General features: G+C 37.2%; 1 protein-coding gene across 1 annotated transcript in view; it reads left to right on the top strand.

The window, feature by feature from the left end:
• Nucleotides 1-13,804, top strand: part of LOC120541891 (NEDD4 family-interacting protein 1) — a 39,828-nt gene extending 26,024 nt beyond the window's left edge. The window contains exons 3-8 of the mRNA XM_039773843.1: nucleotides 1,761-1,891; nucleotides 6,717-6,804; nucleotides 7,094-7,218; nucleotides 7,338-7,404; nucleotides 11,900-12,005; nucleotides 12,291-13,804. Of these exons, the coding sequence (XP_039629777.1) occupies nucleotides 1,761-1,891; nucleotides 6,717-6,804; nucleotides 7,094-7,218; nucleotides 7,338-7,404; nucleotides 11,900-12,003 (515 nt within the window). The 3' untranslated portion in view covers nucleotides 12,004-12,005; nucleotides 12,291-13,804. The remainder of the gene's footprint in view (nucleotides 1-1,760; nucleotides 1,892-6,716; nucleotides 6,805-7,093; nucleotides 7,219-7,337; nucleotides 7,405-11,899; nucleotides 12,006-12,290) is intronic.
• Nucleotides 13,805-20,594: the final 6,790 nt, after the last annotated feature.

Raw genomic sequence — 20,594 nt, 5'->3', positions numbered from 1 at the left:
ATCTGCCAAGATCTAAAGAAAGAGGAGAATGTCCGGCCATCTGTTTGTCAACTCAAGCTGAAGCGATCTTGGGTGCTGCAACAGGACAATGACCCAAAACACACCAGCAAATCCACCTCTGAATGGCTGAAGAAAAACAAAATGAAGACTTTGGAGTGGCCTAGTCAAAGTCCTGACCTGAATCCAATTGAGATGCTATGGCATGACCTTAAAAAGAAGGTTCATGCTAGAAAACCCTCAAATAAAGCTGAATTACAACAATTCTGCAATGAATGAGTGGGCCAAAATTCCTCCAGAGCGCTGTAAAAGACTCATTGCAAGTTATCGCAAACACTTGATTGCAGTTATTGCTGCTAAGGGTGGCCCAACCAGTTATTAGGTTCAGGGGGCAATTACTTTTTATTTCTCCCTAAATAATAAAAACCATCATTTAAAAACTGCATTTTGTGTTTACTTGTGTTATATTTAACTAATGGTTAAATGTGTTTGATGATCAGAAACATTTTGTGTGACAAACATGCAAAAGAATAAGAAATCAGGAAGGGGGCAAATAGTTTTTCACACCACTGTAAATGTATAATATGTATACAATTTATTTAGATATATACTAGGGGCTCCGCCCCCTGCTCGCTTCGCTCGCTCACCCCTGGGTGTGGTTTACCGGATATACAATTTAAAGAGATTGTTAGTTTCATGAGAATTGTTACATATGCATTATTTTCACTTTTATTTTAAAACTTTTGTAAAAACAATACTTTCTTTCCGGCCCCGGCGTGGTTACATCTCTTTCTCGCAGGACATATAACGCTGCTCGCATTGTGAAGGGGGTGTGGCCGAACACACGCTAAGGAGAAGCAGTCTGCTCATCTGCTGGCTTTTTGCTGCTGGTGAGCTGCATGTTTTGCTTGTCTCTTCTCATTTTTTTCAGAGCTGAGAGCGCATGAAGCGTGTCAGCCAACAGCATTCCAACAACTGCTAGGTTAGATGTCCGTGGACTTGTTTTAAGTGATGTCTCACTGCCTTGTCTCGCATGACGATGTAAAAACAGTACTTGTCCTTTCTTTCCAGCCCCGCGCGTGGTTAAATCTCTTTCTCAGGATGTATAGTACTGCTCGCATTTTCAAAGGGGGGGCGGCTCAACGCATGCTAAGGAGGTCCCGTTGGATCATCTGCTGTTGTGCTGCTATCAGTCTTCCGTGCTGTACTCCGCCCTCCCTCAATCGGACCTAACATTCACTTAAAACAAAAAAATGCTTCAATCTGGCTGGGACGCTACAATACTTTCGAATTTTACTGCTTTCATATTCTTTACCTTTCTCTGCATGTGTATCACACCATTGTTTGTTTGAGCCTTTCGAATTCTACTGCTTTTATAATCTCTTATCTGCCTTTTCTCTCCAGTGCTTTTGGGTCTCTTTTCTCCGCGCTGCTCTTTCTTCTTTGCTTAGTCATTGACGTTTCATCTAGAATGTATTGTCCTTATACGCTTTATATGTGCTGAGAGCGCAGGATCTGTGTGTGCTATGTGCTCTTACTTGATATTGTTTGCGTGTACCGGGTCTTTTAAGTGTCTTCTGAGGACTTCCGAGAAGATCACGTCTCGTCGCTCAGCTATTCCTTTCCAGGATATATTTATTTATAAAAGTGCATATTAGAATATTTAAGCCCTAAATATGAGATTTTTAACTTGTGAACATGAAAATTCAATTTACAAATTAAAAAAAAATATTTAATCATTAGCAATTTTTGTTTTCTTGTAGCTTTCTTTGATTATAAAGATGAATCTGGTTTCCCCAAACCACCTTCCTATAATGTTGCCACATCACTGCCTTCGTATGATGAAGCTGAAAGAACTAAAGCAGAAGCTACAGTTCCTCTGGTGTCTGGAAGAGTAAGTTTATTTTGTAATACTGATTCTAATATTTTTTTTTATGAGGAGGCCAGTGTTTATAAAGCAATGACTTTATTTTTAATGAATTGAAAGTTATGACATTGTCCCATTTAAACTGTGATCTAATTGCTAATGGGAAAGAAATGGGAAGTTCAAAGTCCTTTAATAGTCTCTATTCAGAGTTGTTAAAAGAGATTCCGTAATGTGTACACTTTGGCATTGTATGGAGCAGTATGCCACAAATGAAATCGGTTTAACTATAAACTTTTTTATTGTGACCATTGTCACTAATAATCAGCTTTTGTTTTTTGTTTGCCTGAGCAATATTAAATGATTAAGGGTAGTACTAATAGCAGCTCAGGTATTTTATCACAGAGGTGTGTGTGTATCGCACACACCACCAGTCAAAAGTTTTAGAACAGCTCAGTTTTTCCAGATTTTCTTCAAATTGATCAATTAAAATGCAACAAATGACCTAAAATTGTGAAAAGGTAAGCAACAAAGTATAAAACTTAGGTTAGCAAAAACTGAAAAGAAAACATTTCCGAATATTACAAATTTACCTTCTTCAGGTAACAATTAATATAGGTTACAGCCTACAGATGTTCTACAGCAGTGAAAGTAAATTAAGCCTTCTAAGTTGAAGCAGACAGTTTGCACAGATGTCATAACTTCTGTTAATTACTTAAAAACTCTCTGTCTTAAATCAAAGTTGGAACAGACTGTTACTAAACCCTCTGAAGTACTACTTTAACAATATTATACTGTAGACAGTTGTACATTCCAGTGATAACAGCAAGCAAATGACAACAAATAGCAGTAAGAAACCATTCCTTAAAAGACATAATAGGGCCTTGAAATACCGGCTGTGGACTTCTGTAGACTGGAAGAAAGTCACATGGACTGATGAATCAAAATTAGATTTTTGGCTCATCATGCAGAGTGTGTCTATGTTGTCGATTTATGGTGGTTCTGCTGGATGTAGAGTTTGTGACTTGCACAGAGAGACTGGCATTTTGAATCAGAAATGTTACCACAGGCTGTTATATCAGCCGAAGGTGGCTACTCTGAGTTAAAATCCATCCATCCATCCATTTTCTAACCCGCTGAATCCGAATACAGGGTCACGGGGGTCTGCTGGAGCCAATCCCAGCCAACACAGGGCACAAGGCAGGAACCAATCCTGGGCAGGGTGCCAACCCACCGCAGGACACACACAAACACACCCACACACCAAGCACACACTAGGGCCAATGTAGAATCACCAATGCACCTAAACTGCATGTCTGTGGATTGTGGGAGGAAACCGGAGTGCCCGGAGGAAACCCACGCAGGGAGGACCGGAAGCGAACCGGGATCTCCTAACTCGAGGCAGCAGCGCTACCACTGCGCCACCGTGCGCCCTGAGTCAAAATATTTATTCAAATTTTGTACACTTAATGATTCCCTGACTTACTTTTTTATTTGCCATTGTTTGTTCTATGCCTTTCTTTCATGAAACATCAAGACATTAAACTGTACATTTCTATAAAAACTGATCTAAAACAATTGACTGGTGGGGTGTGTGTATGTACCTAAATACACATATGGTATACTTGTATATATTCAGTATACAGTGGTGTGAAAAACTATTTGCCCCCTTCCTGATTTCTTATTCTTTTTCATGTTTGTCACACAAAATGTTTCTGATCATCAAACACATTTACCCATTAGTCAAATATAACACAAGTAAACACAAAATGCAGTTTTTAAATGATGTTTTTTATTATTTAGGGAGCAAAAAATCCAAACCTACATGGCCCTGTGTGAAAAAGTAATTGCCCCCTGAACCTAATAACTAGTTGGGCCACCCTTAGCAGCAATAACTGCAATCAAGCATTTGCGATAACTTGCAATGAGTCTTTTACAGCGCTCTGGAGGAATTTTGGCCCACTCATCTTTGCAGAATTGTTGTAATTCAGCTTTATTTGAGGGTTTTCTAGCTTGAACCGCCTTTTTAAGGTCATGCCATAGCATCTCAATTGGATTCAGGTCAGGACTTTGACTAGGCCACTCCAAAGTCTTCATTTTGTTTTTCTTCAGCCATTCAGAGGTGGATTTGCTGGTGTGTTTTGGGTCATTGTCCTGTTGCAGCACCCAAGATCGCTTCAGCTTGAGTTGACAAACAGATGGCGGACATTCTCCTTCAGGATTTTTTGGTAGACAGTAGAATTCATGGTTCCATCTATCACAGCAAGCCTTCCAGGTCCTGAAGCAGCAAAACAACCCCAAACCATCCCACTACCACCACCATATTTTACTGTTGGTATGATGTTCTTTTTCTGAAATGCTGTGTTCCTTTTACGCCAGATGTAATGGGACATTTGCCTTCCAAAAAGTTCAACTTTTGACTCATCAGTCCACAAGGTATTTTCCCAAAAGTCTTGGCAATCATTGAGATGTTTCTTAGCAAAATTGAGACGGGCCCTAATGTTCTTTTGCTTAACAGTGGTTTGTGTCTTGGAAATCTGCCATGCAGGCCGTTTTTGCCCAGTCTCTTTCTTATGGTGGAGTCGTGAACACTGACCTTAATTGAGGCAAGTGAGGCCTGCAGTTCTTTAGACGTTGTCCTGGGGTCTTTGTGACCTCTCGGATGAGTCGTCTCTGCGCTCTTGGGGTAATTTTGGTCGGCCGGCCACTCCTGGGAAGGTTCACCACTGTTCCATGTTTTTGCCATTTGTGGATAATGCCTCTCACTGTGGTTCGCTGGAGTCCCAAAGCTTTAGAAATGGCTTTATAACCTTTACCAGACTGATAGATCTCAATTACTTCTGTTCTCATTTGTTCCTGAATTTCTTTGGGTCTTGGCATGATGTCTAGCTTTTGAGGTGCTTTTGGTCTACTTCTGTGTGTCAGGCAGCTCCTATTTAAGTGATTTCTTGATTGAAACAGGTGTGGCAGTAATCAGGCCTGGGGGTGGCTACGGAAATTGAACTCAGGTGTGATGCACCACAGTTAGGTTATTTTTTAACAAGGGGGCAATTACTTTTTCACACAGGGCCATGTAGGTTTGGATTTATTTTCTCCCTAAATAATAAAAACCATCATTTAAAAACTGCATTTTGTGTTTACTTGTGTTATATTTGACTGATGGTTAAATGTGTTTGATGATCAGAAACATTTTGTGTGACAAACATGCAAAAGAATAAGAAATCAGGAAGGGGGCAAATAGTTTTTCACACCACTGTATATGGTAGTTTTCAGTAAGTTTTTTTTTTTAACAGAAGCATATATTACAAGGCAAAACTTATGCAACCATTTTACATTTAATTATCCATGTGTATGATTTATTAGATTTTCCCCATAGTTTTTAATCTATAAAATTAATTTTGGAATTTATATGTAATGAACTATGACTGCTTGTAGCCCAAAAGTATGAATGCATTAATTTCTCCTGGAAGACTTTGAATAGCATACTGAAGTTGTTTCAGAGCTTAGGTAATTATTTGAAAACCCATCTGTGTGTGTATTAAATCTCTATCCAGAGTTGTTACCTAGAAATTTTGCCAGGTCACAGTATACATTATAGATTGTTTATATTTTCTTCTTTCGTTTATCTTCTTCATTGATGGTTATGTTTTCAACATTTTCCTTTTTGCTGTTCAATATAATGACCATGCTTATTACTATTACGTGAACTGCTATCATGACAATGGGAAATATTAGGTAATAAATACCTTTTTCTGATTGCTTGATTATTTGGCTTGTGTCTCTTTTATCACTTGCTGCTTACATAGCGAAGGGAACGGTTGGATACTTTTGATGATATCACTTGCACAAATTTGGAGGTATAGTAAGAGTGTGGGTGTAATGCTGTTTTTTGTTCTGTAGTATTTTTAAATTACGACCAAACCAAGTGCCCCAGTGTAATAATAAACTACAGTAACTTTATTTTTTTTTTATATGTATATTCTTTCTTTAAATATATAATAAAATGTAATTAAGTGTAGTAATGCAGACTAATGTTGAATATAGACCTTGCCTAGTTTGGTTTATCATGTACATAAAGATGCTCAAAGGAAATTAGAAATATTTACTATTGAAAAATGTATGGGACACTCGTCAGCATACCCTAAACTCAGGGTCAAACTACCAATGTAAAGGGGCTTTATTCTGGTGTAATGTATCAAATGACTTGTTGGGGTGACACGGGTGTGTACAAGTGTAAAATAGACACCTGTGCACAGTTGGTCAGCCTAAGTAACAATAGTCCTTTTCTAATCACTGTTACAACCATTTCTTTCTACTAACCTTCCACATTAATGCTATCCACCTTGCTGGTCTCCCTCCCTCTTTCTTGCCAGTTGAGCTCCCGGCTCTAGCAGCCTCCCATCTCATTGGAGCAAAGGGGAAGAAGTCCTTTTAAGTTATGACCTGTTATTACTTATGATTACTTCCGAGTAACCTCTTTCAGGGTCCTAGATGACATCACCACCTCCTCACAACAGAGGTGTATTTGGGAGTGACAGACTGGCTGTTTTTCCCAGTATCCCTTGGACACTAAAACACCCTGACCTCTAGAGCCGAGTGTGGAACTCCAGACCTAATAATAGGATTACTGCTATGTGACTTGACAGGCCTGAATGGTCCCATTCTTGTAGTGCCTCCTTGTTGGTTATAAAAAGTATCTCTACTCAGGTTAGCATAACACTGTGAATATTGTTCTTCTGTGTGTTTGCTTCCTTTTCTTACTTGGATAGTATGTGGTCTCAAGAATGTGACACGATTCTTTGTAAATCAAGGCAATGCAAATAATAATGATTCATGTGTTTTCATTTCTTTTTAGGATGACGAGTTTGTAGCTAGAGATGACTTTGATGATGCTGACCAGCTAAGAATAGGAAATGATGGCATTTTCATGTTAACATTTTTCAGTATGTATGCATTTTCTTATTCTAAATTTAATGTGGCTGTTTCAAGATATCAGATATGCAAAGAAAATCCATATAACTAGAAGAATTTTTAAAACTAAAAAACTGTCACTCGGTATTTTAGAATTTATATAGGACCCGAGTGTGTTTCTGGTTTCATATTTTTAATTGTAGCCACTGAATACCCAGTGTTGTTTTCCTCTGTCTGTATCTTTTTAAGTTAAAAATGTTAATTTTTGTTTATTTTAACATCATGTTTAACATATTCGTTTTTGTAAATCTGTCGTTTTAGTGGCTTTCCTCTTCAACTGGATTGGATTTTTTCTCTCATTTTGTCTGACAACTTCAGCAGCTGGCCGATATGGTGCAATTTCTGGGTTTGGTCTTTCTCTCATTAAGTGGATACTTATTGTAAGGGTGTGTAAATTCTATTTTTCTATTCTTCTAGTGCTTATTGTTGAAAGTTTGGATTTTTCTGGACAATGTGTTAATAGAATGTTAATTGTAAGTTTAGATTTCTTGCATTTACTTTACAGTTTTCCACTTACTTTCCTGGATATTTTGATGGTCAGTACTGGTTATGGTGGGTGTTCCTTGTGCTTGGTGAGTATACTTTTATATAATGCTTTATTGGTTAACAATACACTTCTTTAGTACAGTAGAAGAAACAAGTACTGTCATAGTTGTGTTATGGAAAATTCAGGATGAATTTAGTAATAATTTTTGATAAATAGTTATGTAGTGTATGCAGGCAGTGAGTATGACGTTCAGAATACCATGAGACAACACATTTGCAAAGGGACTACATGCATATACTTAATTTTGTTTTAAGAATACATTTTTGATAAATCAGACCTGTCATGACTAGGTATCACATGATTTTGTTTGGCATTTTCTAACATCTTGAGTACTGTTTTTTTAGGTGCCATTATTGCTACCATTAACAGTTGTTGATGTCTTTTCCCACATTGCTCGGAGTGGGGTGTGGCTTCTAGAGTTATGATCATTGAGTAAACAACATGACTGGATAAAGGTCAATCTGTGGGTACAAACCCCCTAAAAAGAAAGAAATAAAATAAATCTTTTGTTATAGTGCTTCCCGCAAGTTACTTTTGATCTTGACCTCTTTTCCGTTTTTTTTTTTTTTCTCAACTTTGATTCTTGTTACACATTAGGAATTGGTAGGTTGGTTTTCTTATTTGTTTTGGTGTTATTTTAACAAACTTCTTACAGTTTAGCTCAGTATGTAAATCACCTGTCTGTTTCTTGGCAGGACAAGACCCATCACTATAATATATAAAGCCAATTTTTTTATGTTATTCTAAGTTATGTACATCATCACACATATTTGTAGAAGTATAACTACAGGTAGTCCCCAGGTTGCTGACACCCGACCTATGACTTACAAACTGGTTCACCGCTGTGACACATGCGCCTCAGTAACTGCTGCTCCATCATCTTCGGCCTGGGGACACTGTAAGTGGTTGCTGGAGGGGGGCGATTTCACTGCTCTTGCAGTGTATTGTCCCTCGGGCGGCTCCCGGCAGCAAGTGGTGACCCGTGGTCCATAGTCGCTGCAGCCACAGCTATCACTTGTGTGCAGGACGGAGGCTTGATGGGTCAGTTCGCTGCCTGCCCACTACGCTGCCGCAGCTACTGTTCCTGACTGGACACAGGCTGGGTGGAGCGGAGGGGGGCGTTTATCTACCTGCCCACCTCACATGGCTGCCCCGTTCGTTCTCGGTGGGCAGCTGGTGATGCTGCAAGTGGTGAACCGGTTGTGGCTAAACGGAAGCCATTGAGGGTGAACTTGGGCGGCGGGGGGTAGCATTGTAGGGTGGCTGCCTGTTGAATGGGGGCGGTGGTGGGTGATTCACTACCCGCCTTTGGCTGTACCGTGTTCGTTCTAGGTGGGCGGACGCTGCAGACATCATACTGTAGTGGAGGTGACTGTGTGGTGGGCGGGTAGTGAACTGCCCTTTGCCGCCCCATTCATTCTCAATAGCAAGCCTGCTTGTACTGTTACGCACGTAGCAGGAAGTTGTCTCCTTGTCAGTACATCAGACGTGTTGACGACTGGTGCCTTCCTGCTGTGATAGCTTGTACAGTGCTGTGCAGAAGAGCTCATCTTAAACTTTTGTCTTCACCCTTCAAGAATGTCTCTGAAACACAAATCTGATGCAAGTGCTGGTGATACAGAAAAGAAGAGAAAAACCATCACATTTTGAAAATAAAGTAGAAATAATCAAAAGTTCAGAGAGAGGTGAAACTCCATCATTCATTGGCAGAGCATTTGGTTACAGTCGGTCAACAACAGCATTTATTAAAATAATGTACCTGTTCCGACTTACATACAAATTTAACTTAAGTAAAAACCTACAGTCCCTATCACGTACGTAACCCGGGGACTGCCTGTATTTCCCAAGTTCCAGAACCCTTGAAAAATATTTTGTAGCTGCTGTGCTTATCCAAATTGACAATTTTAAATGCTAAAAAAGTTTTATCATCTGCTGCCAGTCATGACCATTGCAGTGGGACAAGGGATAACAAGTATGGTCTGTCTTGTGAATCTGTAAATTAGACTTCATGAGAAAGTACCACACTGCCACTGCACAGTGATGTTGGTAGCATTTATCAGCAGCTTTGGCCTTTATAATCTGTCATTCCTCCAAAGGAATAACCATCTGCTCTATGAATACTGATTTTGCCATAACTCACAATTATTGGGATGTACTTTCGAGGTGATTTCACAACAGTTTATGACTAATTTTATGTAAAGACATTTTCAAGGAATAGACTTGAAACTTTTCTAATATTTATCCAATTTTTGAGAAGTAAAATGTAGTGCCTACAGAATGATGACTGCATGTCTGCAAGCATATAATCACAACATTTCCACACTTAATGTGCATAGAAGTTGGCTTTGAAGCAAAGGGAATACTGTATATATTGTGCTCTGCTCCCTAAAGCTTGTCCAGAATGGTAAAATGGTAAAAAAAATGGTACAATAAAATTAGTTAATCTTTGTTAGCTTAAAAAAATATATACATAGGCTGTTTTGTGCAGGCAGTTGAATACCTGAATAAGTCAAATACAAGCTGCAACTTGAAGGATTGGGGGTGACCAATCCTGATCCTGGAGTTATTTTAGTGCCTGAAGTCTTTTGCTCGGCTATGTTAATTAGAATTCAATTCTTAAAGGTTATGGAGCACATCATTTAATTAGACATGAGTGAAGAGTTTGCTTTGCTGTGTGTTCCTGAAATTATGGAAATGTTTGTGATATTCACTAAACTTGGCAAACTGCATTAAAATCAAAAGGGAAGGGCTAACTGAACTAGATTTGACTAGATTATAATGGTGCAGTTGTTTTTAAGTTGTCCCTGAGGGCTAGAGAAACATCTGCCAATTATACTGGACCGATTATTGTGGCCAGCAGCAGTGCCTACCACTGCACCACCTTTCCCTTGTGATAACACAGAAAGAATGCAGCCAAAGAGATGTAATCATATTTCGTCAAAACAGAGGAAATGCTGTGAAATCATAGTCAAAAGTCAGAAAAAATGTGTAGGTCTTTTAAGGGCAGAAAATTCAAAGTGGCATGTCATTATTGAAACTGCTGGCTCGTTCTGTTTTTTTGAAGTTACACTGAAGATTCTCTAAACTGTCTATGGTAATGCTTTGGACTTTTTATTCTATCAAATAAGTCTTGTAAATAGTAATCTTTTGTTATTATTATTTCATTGACTTTGTTTTTGTCCAGCTCCTGCAAGGTTTGTTTTCACTCTCGCTGTGCCATGTGGCTAAATATTATGCATGCATAGGGCACATGTCCTATGAAGATTGACCTGCACATTTGACTACAAGCACAGATAACTTGTCCCACAGAGTCTGTAATGCAAATGATCAGCATTTTATACCTGATTGCTGGGGAGTGGCAGGTGGTCCCATCAACGTTGGCTATTACAGCTCCTGAGGACATCACATTGGCCTTGCAAAGCATTATGGGGTGCTTGGTTATAAAAAAAAAAGCCTAAGCCACCTGAATTTATCTGTAAATAATTTGACGCATAAGAGCAAATGCGAATACAGCGAATTTGCTGCGAATATCACTTTGGCGAAATTCGCTGATCAACAATATAGACATCATAAATTCTTTTTGGTGTACATTTTGTCTAGAAAATTCAAAATATTTGGAAGGGTTGAAATTTCAAAAATACACAAACAGGTAAATGTGCTGATTATGTTTTTCCCTCTTGTTATCTGTTTAATTCTAGCTGGCTAACACTCCAAATGGACAAACAAATTAAATTAAGCACTAAAAGAAATTACGATGGTAGGCAGTAAGAATCTTAAATTTTAATCAGAAGTTAAATTTGTACTATTTTTAAAACAGACGAGAGCATAGAGGAATGTTTTTTTAATTGTTTTCAAGTGTTTTCAAGTAAGAATGGTGTCTTTTTTCTGAGGAACAGCTGTAATGAATTCATCAACTAATAATGGAATGACTGAGATATCAAATTGCCTTTTAATTTTGCACATTTAAATTTCATTTACCTCCAACTTAAAATATGTGATTTTTTTTTTTTTTTTATTCTTCCAAAAACAAAATACTAACATTTAATATGCCTTATTTTTGGCAATTTTGTGTAGATGCATTGCAGTGCTACTAGTTTTCTCCTGATTTTCAAGTTAGGAGAGATTAACAGAGGTTAACATTTCTAATCTGTTTTACTCTTTTGGAGTTTCATTAAAATACATTGTATCTTTTAGTCATTTTTTGCTTTGTTTTTCTGTATTTTTCAGGTGTTTTATTATAAACCATATACATGTGTTAATGTTTCAGAGTTAAAGTAGGACTGCAACAGAAAAAATGGGACAATTACCTCTAGTGAGAAGAATTAATTTAGAAAATAAGAGTGATTTACTTAAAATGAATTAGTGGAATATTTTAAATTGTAAAGCGTGAAATACATAATATAGAAAATATTGAATAACATGTTTGGCTTTTGCAGGCTTTCTTCGGAATATTTTAAATTATAAAGCGTGAAATACATAATAATATAGAAAATATTGAATAACATGTTTGGCTTTTGCAGGCTTTCTTCTGTTCCTCAGAGGTTTTATCAACTATGCAAAGGTTCGGAAAATGTCTGATTCATTTTCCACTCTTCCTAGAACTAGGGTTCTCTTCATTTACTAAAGGTAAACTTCTACCACAAACAAATATTTTCTTTAATGTATGGAAGCATGCTAACATGTATAAATATATGCAAGTGTCCTACATATTTTAACTATTTCAGGGCACATACAATTTGGGATATTATTTTGAAACATTTTGTATTAATAAACTGAAATTGTTTTTTTTTCTTTATATATACATTTTTTTTGAATAGCAGTTTCTTGGCAGCTAATTGGGCATGAAAAACCTATGCAAGCATCCTGCATTGTTATCCTTGGTTCACTAATTGGTTTATGTTCTTCTTTTAGGTGTTTTTATGAATATCACCTGCCTGCAGTTAGTGTTCTGGAAATAATCTTTCAGGAAGTGAATCAAGACCTAGATCTCAATATAAGAAAAGCCAACAAAAGATCACTGCTTTAAATACTACAGAACAGTTCAAAGACAAGACATTCTTTCTATATGTTTCTAGATGTAAAATTTTACTAGTGAATGCTGAAACTTCTATAACTATTCAATCATTAGTGGCTAATGTTTAAGTGCTATTGCAATCTGTGATGTACAAATTAATGCCTTATATTCTGTTTGTAGTTATTTAATAGCATGCACTATGCCCTTTTAGACAGTAGAGGGCAGTCTTGCTTTATACTTTCCTATGTTTAATTTGAAAATTACATTTAGTGTACAATAATGCTGGTCATGATTTTATTCATTCTGGGGCTCTTATTAGTTCACATGGTGGTTTCAAACAAAAAATCCTTGGCATTTGCAAAAGTAGAACTTAGAAACTTACAAATGACTAATTTTCAACTAGCCATCCACACACTTGTACTAAATGTTTAACTAAAATTTCAACTCGAAGTATATTGTTAAACTGTATGTAACTGTGGAAAATGTTAGAGTTGGGTGGCAAAATTTGTCCATGATGTAGTTTGATTTCATGAAAGAATTATTTTTAAAAAGTGCTTTATCTATTATTGTCACTCTGTCATTGTTTTAATACTGTGACTCATTATTCAGCACATACCTTATTGAAAGCAAATAGAAGAAATAAATAGAAAAGCAACATGCTAACTTTTTATGGATATTCATTATTTAATGAATTTAATAATGGGCCCAGTTACTTTTAGAAGACATTTTTATTTTAATTGTTGTGAATTCTCCAGGTTAACAGATGCAGTTAAACATGTGTTGCAGAGCCTTGAAGGGGATGGCAACAAACACAATTTTTGATGACATTATTGGAAACAGATGAAATGATTAAGCTTTCTGGATTTGTTTTCCCCACTTACAAATTGATTGTATTAATACATCACTTTGGACTTTCTTGTGTAAGGGTATTTTGCTTTAATTTGAAAAATGGTTTAATTTTTTTATAAAGAAATATTTGAGGTACACTATTTTTTGACTTTATTTGGCTTTTACTGTCTTTTTAGCACTGCATTTCCAGAAATTTAAGCACACTGCTTTTAGTAGGATAATGAGTGTAATTATATTGGAAAAAATTATATTTCTGTTCTCTGTTAACCAGCTTTATGTACTATATTTAGTTCTGTGGCCCACTTGAACATTTGAGATGATCCCCATGACTTCTTTTGTTTGCTTTCTTATAAATTGGTGTAATATCATAAGTGAGAAGGTCTTTTCTCTGCTGCTTTTCAAGGATGGCCTGATGCACTCTGTGCTTTCTTGCCATGTTATTGTGACCTTGATGGTTGGGGGGAGGGGTAAAAGTCTGTTTTTAGGGGTTGGGTGGTGTCTTATTTAAAAAAGAAAAACTGTAAATATAGCAAAACATCTAATAAATGTCACTTATATAGCACCTGTGTCCTTGAATGCAAGTGTCTTTTTAAAAGCTTGTGGTATTTGCATTATTTTAAATTAGATGATTAAAACATCTTAATAGCTGTCAAAATATTAAAATCATGCATACAATTTGTGTTCCGGAACATCTTTTTGGCTAGGTAATTGCAGTGGCTAATTTTAAATTCATCCTGTACTAGTCCAGGTTAAAGGACTTGTCATTTTCATTTTATTTTAAACAGCTTGTGGAAGAGCACGCATCTGTCCTTGGGGGCTTCGGCTGTTTTTGATTGCAGCTCATCTTTCACATCTCTTTTATATTGTTACTTCCTTGTGGGGAAAGGTTTTGAAGATGGAAATGGAAGCTGACAAAATCATTGGGTTTCTGGAATTGGAAGTAACAAATTTTGTTTATCCCTAAAACGAGGCAGGTGTAAAATTAAACGTTTGTTTATATATATATATACACACACACACACACACACACATACACTTAAATAAACATTCTTTTACATTTGTAATTTGAATTTGTAATTTCACTCTTTTGTATAAATAGAACATTTTCATAAAAATAAGCTTTGAAAAATGCATTATTTAGTTTACTTATTAGAAAGATAAATCAATTTTTTTCTTTTTAGATAGGATATTTTATTACAGTTTTTATCATTTTTAGGGCTGCTGCTTCAAGAGTCCAGGGATTAAATCCTACCTTGTCATTACCCCATATCTATGGGGGGTTTTTCTGTCATACTTCCTCTAAAAGTTGGATGTGTGTAGAGTTAATTAGTGACTGTAAAGTTGCTCCCGTATGCATTAATGTGTATGTATGCCCTGCACTGGGCTGCCTCCTAGATCAGGGGTCGCCAAGTTCGGTCCTGCAGGTTTTCATTCTAACCCTTTTTAATTGAGTGCCCTGTTTGTACTGTTAATTAACTTCTTGTGAATTCATTATAATTGAATTGCTTTTTTAAGATCTCCTGAATTTCTTTATCGTTCCTCTGAATTGCTTTATTTCTTTCCTGAAATGGCACCCAACAGAAAACTAACTCAGACCCTCGGACTCCAACCAGCTGCTTTAATGAGGTGCCAGTTCCTGTGATTATTTAAACCATTTTTTTAATTTTGTGGCGTTTTGCTGCTCTCGTGGTGGATGATTAAATCATGCTCTTTGTGGATATCTTCAATTTAATCTGATTAATGGGATAATTTATGTCCTTGAAAGGGAAAGTGTACAGTTATCTTGAGTTTGTATTAATTTAACAGTCTGAATTCAAAAACTTTGCACAATATGTTGGTACTTGTGTGATGTACTTGACCCTTTTTGCACCTTGTTTAAGATTACCTGCCATTTATTACCTTCATATTCATATATACAAATCCAAATATTATATTTCTTAAGGAAGGTATTTGTTATGTTTAGGGGAAAGAGAAAAACTATATTGGCTGTTTGCTGTTTTGTGTCCAGTGCAGCCAGTGTTCTGAATTTGGTTGTATTGGTTAGGTTACTGTTTATTGAAAGTAAAAGCATAGAACCTCAAAATGAATAGACATCTTGGGTAAATTTGTAATTAGATTCAGATCCATATAGGATAAGCAATTAATAAAAGTAAATAATTTTATTTATATAGCACCTTTCCCATGTTCAAGGTGCTTAGTGTTGATGACAAGAGTGGCAGCAACATGCGTGCACCAGCGTACCCTCCACAGTCCTGAGAGACTGACAACCAGCAGCAAATTACAGATATCGCATATGCATCCTTAAAATTTTTTATACAATTTTACAAATGTACAACAATGTTTGTCTCAACTGTTCTCATTGGTAGAGAATTTGTGGTCCTAGGTTAGTTTACTAACTGGGTGATGAGAGCTTTATTTTTACTTTTGCTTAATTTAATGAGTAGACATTTCATTTTTACTTTCCTAAATAAGGAGTTCTCCACAATACTCTACAAGTGAACAACAATGGATTGATGCGTGTTAAAGTTAAGTCAATTAATAAGGGTTATGCGGTGGTAGAGTTTAAACTTCTAGTCTTGTAAATCTGTCTTTGCCACTATAGATGTTTTGTACTGGCAATGTACTATGGGAAATGTTTCTTTAGAATGGAAATTTTGTTTCTTTTATAAATAAAGAAAAATGGTTGTGCGTTTACTTGTTTTTGCCAGTGAGTCTACCCTTCAAATGGACGGAAATACTGTAAATGACAGGCATTTGCCTTGTTTCAGATACTGCTGGATGCTGTAATAGAAGGCGTGTTAACTTGCTAGATTTACTTTGCTGGAAAGTTTTGTTTTTTTACCACTTCTCAGGAAAATTAATTAAATAAGGGCATTTAAAGTAACGACTGGGTAAGTTAAGATCAAGGATTATAGCCACAATCACTTCATGTGCATTATCACATTTTCCACTGCTTGTTTGTGTGCAGCAAGACAAGAACACAGGGAGAAACATTAGGGGAATAGCTAGGAACTCTAGCTACCTGAAAGCATGTTTTGATTTCTTTCAGGTGAAGACAGCAACATTTCTGATGGTTCCATCTTGCAAGGTCTCCAGGATGTTGATGGAAATTTCTGATCACATGCTCTTGGAACCTGATAAGACACCACAGCCGATAGCCACAAGGTCACTTCTAGACAGAGTGCCTGAAGGTATCATTTAAAAGAAAGAAAAGTTTATTTCTGATAACTTAGGGAGATGTGAGAAGGAAAAACACAACTTTTTGAAATATGTGTGTTTGAACTGTCTTATTTGAAGGAACCCAAGTGCGGTGTCTGGATTTGATACACTTGTTTTGACGTGGTTTAACTACTGAGAGTTTAATTAATCGACAAATTCCCTTGTCCATGAATGGGTCGTCTTGTGTCAGTGTTGTTTCCCTGGCTTCTTAGCTCCATAGTTAACAGTGAGTCTTGAGGCGATGTATTGTAACATAGTGACTAGCTTTCATCATAAGGAATCTGGATTACAGAGGCTTAACATCGGTCTACAAAAGTTTATAATTTTTTTGTCTGGTTTTCTTAAAGGAATACCCCCCAAACATTTTTTTAATATGTTAACCCATGTGGTTCATAGTGATGGCCAAGAGAATTTTTTAATCCTATATTTTCATGTGGAATGGAGTGATTTTTATGATCTTATTGAAGCTAATAGTGACCAATGCTATTCAGTGGTAAATGTTAAAAATGTTCAGGGTGGGGGGTAGATTTGTGTTGCTCAAAATCCAAATTTCAGTTACACAGTCATATGATAAAAATGTGAAAAGCACATTCTTTTTTGCCAAAATATTATAAGGTGTATTTATGGAACAATCGGTGCGTGTCACAAACCGGAAACCTAAATCTTTGAACTGAGTCCCGTTGACCAGTGAATGAGGAGTAATGGCGAGTCTTCAATTCAAAAGGTCATTCCAATGAGGTTTTCATTTCCCTTTTATGATGCACTCCTAATTTTGGAAGTATTTATTTATTTGTATTTCAGCAAACAAGCATGCATTTTCAGCATACAACTAGATAACTGACATGCAGGTTATGCAAATATCAAGAGATTTATTTTTCCTTGTTATATGGATGGATGTTTCGCACATTGTTTGTCACTGTATATCCTTGGTCACTATTGGCTAATATTATGTCAAACTTTTTCCTCTCCATTCTGCATGAAAAAATTAGATAAAAGTTCTTTCTTGGCCACCACGACAAACTACATAGGGATAAGTTAACATTTTTAAAATCTGCATCTGGATATAAGGTATTAATATCTCTTAGTTGCAAAAATGACATTCAGTTCTTGTAACATATTTTGAATTAAGCATTCATAGCATTTGAGGTTAGTGCAGCTCCAATAACTTGGGTTTGATTCTTAGCTTTGTTACAGTCTGTTTCAGTTTTCCAAATGTGTATTAGGTGAACTGGGACCTCTAAACTCTACCTGTATGAGTGAGTCTAACTTGTGATGCATTACTGCATTGCTGGTTTGTGCTTTGATATTGTTAAAAATGTGAATTGACCAGCCTTTGGCACTGGGTAACTGGATTATTGTAGGGGTGTGCTTGTTTTAAGGCACTGAAAATTCCAATAATCATCATCATCATTGTAGGAAATGTATTCAAATAATCTCCCTAATCATGTAGGAAATACACTTTTTAAAATGTACCTTAGTGCTCACTCCATTTTAGTTGATTAATATTTTTGTCTGTTCCTCTTTTTATTATAGAGTGCAATTTAAAAAATGAAAAAAAAAAAAAGTATTGCCCAGTTTGTAACCCAGTCTTTCCTGTAAAAATCCGGTCTTGTGATAGCACTTGACAGGGATGTGCTGGCGATTACAGACATGAAGACTAAAGAAGGGGGTTGTCAAAGCTGATAACTGTCCCCTTCAGGAAATTATGCAATGTTATTTTAGGTTTATTGTTTTCTTCCCTAAAATAAAAGGGTGAGCAATGTGTTGCTTTCCAGCAAATTGCATCTTTGTAATCCCTTCTTTCAAGCTTAACTGATAATCTTTTGCTTTAATGAATGGGGAGGAACGATGTACAATGGTTCATTTGAACATGTGGCCCATTTCATGCTGGCTACTGTTTGTTACCCACTCTGTTATGAGGCCATGTATTGGATAAGAATCTCACTTGCAAAGTTGAAGCATTTTCTTTTGATTTGCAGATCCGGAGCACAGAAAAACCTGTTTTTGGTTGCGGCATGTTGGGAAGACAAATGCTTTCATATGTTTGGTCTGTGGTTTAATGAGCTACATGAGTTCCTTGTGCTTGTGTGGGTCCCGCATTGCTGGGGGGCTATAAGGGAAGTAGATTTGTAGTGTTGTTGTGAAGGTGGTTTTTAACAACATGCTATACAGTAAGTGCTGTAACCTGTTTCTGACCTCTGTTGAGAACTTCCTCTGCTGCAGGCAGTTGTGTTAAACTATAGGTACTTAAACTAACTTTCCCCCAACATTTACTCAGTCATACTTTAATGTCACAGTTTTTGAGATACAGTCACATCCTTATACACACAGGTTAGATTTTTTTAATGATAATAATACCAGTTACATGGAATTTAATCTGGCAAAAACTCCTCCACACAAATCTTGCCTGATGTACCCCTCACAGTCTTGTGGTTTATTTTTCATCTTCCTCTGCCCAGAGGAGCCTATGCTTACAGAAGACAAATGAATAAGACAAAAAAGATCTACAGAGGGCAAGCCTTTCTTTGCAGTGATTATTTAAGAAGGACTTCCTGGTTTAGTGTTAATGCAACATGCTCTCCAGCAGAAGGCTAAGGTAGAAAGCAAGTTTCCATAGTAGAATGAAGTACAAATTCAGTACATGAAAGGCAGTGAGTGACAAAGTTTAATATTTTGGTTACTAGATGGCACAATATAACTTTGAGAGTGCTAAGCTCTTATAAGCATGGCTGTTACCTTTTATAAGATATAAGCTTACTTCCTAGGGCCCTGCAGGCAGTAGGGGGCTGAAACTGAATTGTTTTAGTTTATAGAGATGGCGAGGACCACAAAAAGACTAAAACAACCACAAACTGTATTTAAGAATGATTAGAATTTAGCTATTTTGAATCCTGGTAGGCGGCGTGGTGGCACAGTGGTAACGCTGCTGCCTCGCAGTTAGGAGACCCAGGTTTGCTTCCCGCGTCCACCCTGTGTGAAGTTTGCTTGTTCTCCCTGTGTCTGCGTGGGTTTTCTCCCACAGTCCAAAGACATGCAGGTTAGGTGCATTGGTTATACTAAATTGTCTCTAGTGTGTGTGCGCCCTGTGTTGGGCTGGCGCCGTGCTCGGGATTTGTTTCCTGCCTTGCGCCCTGTGTTGGCTGGGATTGGCTCCGGCAGACCCCAGTGACCCTGTAGTTAGAGTATAGCGGGTTGGGTAATGGATGGATGGATGACTCCAAGTAGTGTGACGGTGGTGGCGTTCCACAGTCCTGTGGACTTGGGGTCAAATCTTGGGTGTGACACAGTCTTTTTGTAGTCTGTGTGTTGACGGTTTGTGTATGTAGACATTTATCCCAGTTTTCTTCCATAGTGCAAACCTGTGCACTTTGAGCTGATTGACCACTCTGCTGGGTGTATAGAAACCCCAGTCACATACTGTTTGAATAAGTTAGTTCAGAAAATACAGTAGATGAATGAATTGAGTTCTCCCCTGGATGTGGTTGCTGGGCTTGAATGTCTTTGTCCCATTCTTCCCTTAACACACATGAATCCAGTAGCTGCTGTCAGTCTTCCCAGCCTTGTCCAGGCCACAGCTGATGCTAACCTAAAGTGAAGACTCTGTTGCCCGTGAAACTTGCCTAATTCCTCCATTTAACCCCATGCTCTGCCAGGTCAGAAGTTGTCATCTCTCTGCAGCGTAATCCCTTCAAGCTGTCAACTTGTCTTCCATTGGGCTAAGACAATTTTCCCCTGAGAATGTCACCCCTTGGGTAGCAGACTGCAGCCTGAAGAGAGGTTTGCAGTTTCTGCTTGGAGTAACACCAGTGGCGTGCAGCACAAGTCATGTCATGTACACACATACACACACCCTCAAAAGTCCATTTTCTTAACTTGTGTCGTCACATTGATAGTAAATTCTGATCATTTGTGCCACAGACAAGAATGTGAATGTATTGTGTCAAGCCCTTACCACTTAAATGTGATTTGCATTCTGTTATTCAGATCAACTCATGTTTTGTATGTATGTATGTATGTATGTATGTATGTATGTATGTATGTATGTATGTATGTATGTATGTATGTATGTATGTATGTATGTATGTATGTATGTATGTGCCAACTTCTAATATTTTAGTCAGAATAGAACATAA

The sequence above is a fragment of the Polypterus senegalus genome, chromosome 13 (assembly GCF_016835505.1).
Source record: "Polypterus senegalus isolate Bchr_013 chromosome 13, ASM1683550v1, whole genome shotgun sequence".
In the NCBI taxonomy this organism is placed as follows: domain Eukaryota; kingdom Metazoa; phylum Chordata; class Cladistia; order Polypteriformes; family Polypteridae; genus Polypterus; species Polypterus senegalus.
Note: the sequence above shows the minus strand (reverse complement) of the source record. Positions and strands in the feature narration are given on the sequence as shown.